The sequence below is a fragment of the Procambarus clarkii genome, chromosome 16 (assembly GCF_040958095.1).
Source record: "Procambarus clarkii isolate CNS0578487 chromosome 16, FALCON_Pclarkii_2.0, whole genome shotgun sequence".
In the NCBI taxonomy this organism is placed as follows: Eukaryota; Metazoa; Arthropoda; class Malacostraca; order Decapoda; family Cambaridae; genus Procambarus; species Procambarus clarkii.
The window spans coordinates 4,379,458-4,385,588 of record NC_091165.1 but is presented as its reverse complement, the minus strand read 5'-3'; the positions used below and the strand labels follow the sequence as shown (position 1 = coordinate 4,385,588).

General features: G+C 40.1%; 1 protein-coding gene across 1 annotated transcript; it reads right to left on the bottom strand.

The window, feature by feature from the left end:
- Positions 1-3,465: 3,465 nt before the first annotated feature.
- Positions 3,466-4,620, bottom strand: LOC123752276 (S-adenosylmethionine synthase-like; the record flags this gene model as incomplete). Its single annotated transcript, XM_045734335.2, has 1 exon — positions 3,466-4,620. A coding segment is annotated over exon 1 (1,155 nt), but the record flags the coding sequence as incomplete, so codon positions are not given.
- Between the last annotated feature and the right edge of the window lie 1,511 nt (positions 4,621-6,131).

Genomic DNA, 6,131 nt, shown 5'->3' with positions numbered 1-6,131 from the left:
TTGTATTTGATGTAACATAATTGTTCCACAATATAGTATGCATTGTAAAGAGACAAATTACCATCTTCATTGCTATGTAGAAGTGGACTAGGGAAAAGAGTATACGAATCCCATATTAATCGATGATAAAGAGTGCGGAATGGCATGTATGACGAGTCAAGAATAACATGGCTCCAAATTTTACAAACTCTGGAACAAATAATTAAAAGATGACGATATGGAACAAGTGCAAATATGTTTTCTAATAACACCTGTGGTAGGGACGACATTTTTTGGATTAGAGTTTGCATCAACACCTGTTGTATTACAGTGTTCAGTAAGCAAAACAGTAAGTAATTTAAGTAGGGTAGTAGTAGTAGTAGTAGTCTTTTTTTTTTTAATCAGGGACTCAAATCTCTTTTTTTTCAACTATCCATCAGGGTGTTTGTGACTGCTGTCACATCTGCACACGTTCAATGTTGAATATACTATCCAATATCATTGGATACTAACCAGAAAACTAATCAATATCGACATAGTATAGAGTATATAGTATAGTGCTGGATACTGGAAAACAATCCAACATTGAATGACTCATTCAACATTGAATTACTCATTCAATATTGAATGGTATTCCAATATTTAATATAATATCCAATATCACTTAATACTGGAAAACTACTCAACAGGATAAAAACAATAACATATTTGACTTTGGTTGCATAATTACTTTATTTTTTAAAAATATCTGAATTAAAAATCATATAATTAAAAAAAGAGAAAATTAAGAATGAATAATCTACTGTCAACAATTATTATGTTAATAATATTAATTATTTTCCTAACAGTTATAGTAGTCATTAATTCACGGAAAAAATCTAAAAATACTAAAAAATTATATAAAAAGGAAAACAATTACAATTCCATCAGCCATGACACAACACCAGAGTCCATTGAGCTAATACAAGATGTAGGAGGAGGAGTGGGAGGGGAATTACACAACGCAGGAGTAGTGGGAGGGGAATTACACAACGCAGGAGTAGTGGGAGGGGAATTACACAACGCAGGAGTAGTGGGAGGGGAATTACACAACGCAGGAGAAGGAGTAGAGTTACATGACGCAGGGGAAGGAGGAGCAGAAGAATTACAAGACGATGGAGAGGGAGGAGGAGGAGGAGGAGGAGGAAGAGAATTACAAGACACTGGAGAAGGAGGAGGAGGAGGAGGAGAATTACAAGATGCCGGAGAAGGAAGAGGAGGAGGAGGAGAATTACATGATGCCGGAGAAGGAAGAGGAGGAGGAGGAGAAGGAGGAGGAAGAGGAGGAGGAGGAGGAGTAGGAGAATTACAAGATGCCGGAGAAGGAGGAGGAGTAGGAGAATTACAAGATGCCGGAGAAGGAGGAGGAGGAGAAGAAGGCGGAGGAGAATTACAAACAAGTGAAAATGAGTCCTCTGGCGTTCCTCACGTCATCAGTCAAATGGAATCTGTCGAACAACCTCATGAATTACTTCAAGAATTATTACAATCCTCCACAGATTCGTCTGAACTTCGAAAATCCCAAATGAAATCCAAACTTATAGAATCATTATTCTCGCCATTTATCGAAGACATAAAAACTTATAAAGGTCTCTTTATTGTTCCCAAACCACCAATTTCGTATAATCCTAAAACTATTACTGAAACTGATAAGACACTAATTCAACCCTTTAATAAATTCCTTAGTTATTATGATGAAATCCACAACTTTACCAATGGTTATTCTGCATATTACATAAATAAACTATATACAAATTCTAATATTGATAGGGGATATTATACAAAAAATCCAATTATATTAATATTTCCATGGAATTTCCATAATTTCACACCTGACATTTATACAGATCGACGTGAAATAAAAGACGTCAAATTAAAGAACAATTTAGATGCATCACGTAAAAAATGTCGAAAGGAAGGAAAACTATTCTACATGAACAAATTGTTGATATCATGTACCCATGCTGCAAGTCAAGATATATTTAATTGTGGATTTTATTCGGACAGTTTCCCAATGAAAGAAAATTCACTACCCCCATTCGTGGTTATGAAACTTGAACTCGAAGACGGTCATAATGAGGTGGAATGTAAAATGTTAGCTAAGAATATTAATTCCTCAGACACATTTGCTAGCATTAAATTTAACATTTATGTGGAAGTCGAGAAAGAAGAACAAACAAAAGAATCACATGGAGGAGGAGAATTACAAAATTCAGGAGAAGGAGTAGGAAAGGTAAAAACTTCACAAACAGTAGAAGGAGGAGGAGAAGGAGGAGGAGGAGGAGGAGGAGGAGGAGGAAGAGGAGGAGAACCACAAACAGTTGGAAGAGAAGGAGGAGAATCACAAACAGTTGGAAGAGAAGGAGGAGAACCACAAACAGTAGAAGGAGGAGGAGGAGAACCACAAACAGTTGGAGGAGAAGGAGGAGGAGGAGGAGGAGGAGACCCACAAACAGTTGGAGGAGAAGGAGGAGGAGGAGGAGAACCACAAACAGTTGGAGGAGGAGGAGGAGGAGGAGACCCACAAACAGTTGGAGGAGAAGGAGGAGGAGGAGGAGGAGGAGACCCACAAACAGTTGGAGGAGAAGGAGGAGGAGACCCACAAACAGTTGGAGGAGAAGGAGGAGGAGGAGGAGGAGAACCACAAACAGTTGGAGGAGGAGGAGGAGGAGGAGGAGAACCACAAACAGTTGGAGGAGGAGGAGGAGAATCACAAACAGTAGAAGGAGGAGGAGGAGGAGGAGAATCACAAACAGTAAAAGGAGGAAAATCACAAACAGTTGGAGGAGGAGGACAAACAGTAAAAGGAGGAGGAGGAGGAGGAGGAGGAGGAGTAGGAGGAGGAGGAGAAGAATCACAAACAGTTGGAAGATAAGGAGGAGGACAAACAGTAGAAGGAGGAGGAGGAGGAGGAGAAGAAGAATCACAAACAGTTGGAGGAGAAGGAGGAGAAGGAGGAGGAGGAGAAGGAGGAGGAGGAGGAGGAGGAGAATCACAAACAGTAGAAGGAGGAGGAGCAGGAGGAGGAGGAGGAGGAGGATCACATAGAACCCCCCACCGAAAAAAAGATAAAAAAAACTGGATTCAGTTTAGTGGAAGAAAACGTATTTATCTTGACCCAGACGCTGGTCTTATAGAGTCATTTTAATTTTATTTACTCTGATATATAAAAGGCCCGGAGATTTTATATACTCTGGTATATAAAACGTCAAAAAAGTATATAAAATTATCAATTGAATATAAAATTAAAGGTTCCCAGGCTTCTGTGCTGGCTAGGGTTCAAGTCTCCTGGTGGGAAAGTGTTCTCAAGTTGTATAACTTCACTCTCGTGTTTAGGAGAGTTGTGAATCAAGCATAGACACAGTGTTCTCCCATATTAACAGGGACTTGATGAAAAACGTAAAAATGATAGTCATCCTTAAGAATTATTTGACTCTAAAATTCAGGGATGGTCAACTTCTTGGGCTGCTCCCAAGAGAACTGTTGCCGTCCAAAATGTCCATAACACGAGGTATCACTGTAAATTGGTCTCTTTAAGCCCAGCTCCTTGACAATATGTCCTAGTCGTAGATCAAAGTTGTGGTTAACAATCTTCAGAAGCTGTTTTGATGTGTACTGTGAGGTGCCATAGTGGAAGATGCTGATGCTTATGGGGTGCACAACACTAATGGCGTAAGATACCTGAACCAAACAGCGTCTACATAATTTGTTTTTCACCAGTGACTTGGCAACCCATCGGGCGGCATAGGCCGCTGAGCGGTCAATCTTTGTGTAATCTTTGCCAGAGAACGCTCCCCCGCCGTGAGCACCCCACCCACCGTAAGTGTCAACGATGATTTTCCTATCAGTTAGCCCAGCGTTACCTTGAGGTCCACCCATGATGAATTCTCCGCAAGGGTTGATGTGGTATTTCGTTTGAGTATCTATATATTTTTCAGGAATAATGACCTTGATGACCTTCTCTATAACCTCGTCACGCAAAGCTTCGACAGTAATTTGTTCTGAGTGCTGTACAGAAGCGACAACAGTGTTCACTCTTTTGGGAATAACAGCTCCTTCATCGAAGGCATACTGGCATGTGACTTGAGTCTTACAGTCAGGTCGCGCCCACCAGAACGTCCCTTCTCTTCGCAGCTCTGCAATCTTCTGATTGAGACGGTGTGCCAGCATAATAGTTAAGGGCATGCACTCATCGGTCTCATCAGTGGCATAACCAAACATCAGTCCCTGGTCCCCTGAACCAATGTTGTCATCACTGCGCCCGATGTGTACACCATTAGCAATCTCCGCACACTTTTGCTCCAGGGCCAGAAGAATATTGCAGGTCTTGTAGTCAAAGCCCTTTCGTGAATCATCAAAACCAATTTTCTTAACAATATCACGCACAATTTGTTGATAATTAACTTGGGCCTTGGACGTAATCTCCCCACAGATCAGGATCATACCAGTTTTGGTACACGTTTCACAAGCAACTTTGGCGTCAGGGTCCTGGCTAAGATGGGCATCAAGCACTGCGTCGCTGATCTGATCGCAAATTTTGTCGGGGTGGCCTTCGCCTACGCTCTCACTGGTGAAGAGGAACGTCTCATGATCTCCATCCATGCTCTCAGCGCACTATCCTGGGGAACGAAAATGTTACTTCTAAGTACTCTTGAATTTGGGACTAGGTTTCCTTGGCTAGATTTTAACTAAATAAAAATCCGTTATGTAAAGGAATATTATTAAAAACATTGACCTAATTGTGTGAAGAGAGAAAGAGAGAGAGAGAACGCAAACCTGGTCACGTGGAGAGAGAGCAACTGAGCAACTGTAAAGCAAGTGTGCAGCTGCTCTGTCTTATAACAAAACTGTGAGTCAAAAAAGAATATGGATTTTTGAAATTATTATAAACCATTAAAAAAAAAAAACATTATTACTCATTCTAATTGGAAGAGTGAATGTATAATTTGGTAACCTGTAATCCTTAACTCTTTATGAACATAATAATTCCATCTTGTGAAAGGGATAATAATAATATTGTGTCAATGATTATAGAAGTATTTATTAGTCATATATAAAAATGTAATAGAAGGAACAATAAGATTTGAAATTCAATTCATATATTTCCAACCAGTCTCCAAGGTAAACAGCCTCTGTCAAATGGTAGATAAGATACATTATAAATCATCTTTATTATATGTTGTTAACAAAAAGCTGCTGTACGTGTGGACATTTGTATCCAAGATGTTTTTTCTCTATTATTAATTCTCTCCCGCAACCACCACATTCTCTTTTTTGGGGGGGTTCATAATGATTGTATTCATAATGTTCAGATGACGATGATGTTCCCTAATAATACTTCTAATTTCTAGAAGAGTCTTGGGTATGAAGTATTCAATATGGTCTCCCTCAGCGCCTTCAGCTGCCAACACATCTGCGCGTTCATTTCCATAGATTCCAACATGGGAGGGAATCCACAGGAACTTGACAACTCTTCCCTGGTTGGTTAGTACCTTCACAACTCTCTTAATTTCAGCGACTATTGAAAGATTCTCGTCCCGATCTTTATTTAGGCTTTGCAGTGCTGCTCTCGAATCGGTGCAAATCACTGCACCAGTAGTATTCTGTTCAATAATATACCTTAACGCCATAGCAATGGCAGTTAACTCTGCTTGTGTTGAAGAGGTATAGTTCTCAATGCGCGCTTTTTCCTCATTTTTTGGTGGAAAAAATACATCATCCTTCTTAATTACCGTGTATGCTGCACCCGCCCGGCCATTAATAGGATTAGATGACCCATCAGTGAAGATTTGATCTAGTTCATCTCCAGCTTCATTATAAATTTCCTTAAGATACTTGTGGCTTATTTCTTGGGGTACCATGTTGTTTTTTTTCTTTACCATATCATTGATGATAATCCTGCACGAGTCATTCAGGGGATCCACCCAGGGAGGTAATCTTTCTACAGGCATGAGCTCACGAGCTTGTTGAAGTAGGTGAAGATCTTCAAGGTAGCCGACTGCTCTGTGATGCCATTTTTTGCTTCTCTTGTTTCCCCCTGAAAGTAGCACAGAGCTCAATTTTTTTTTAGCCATGTCATTATAATGGGGATCTCTGGCAATCCTAATTGCAAG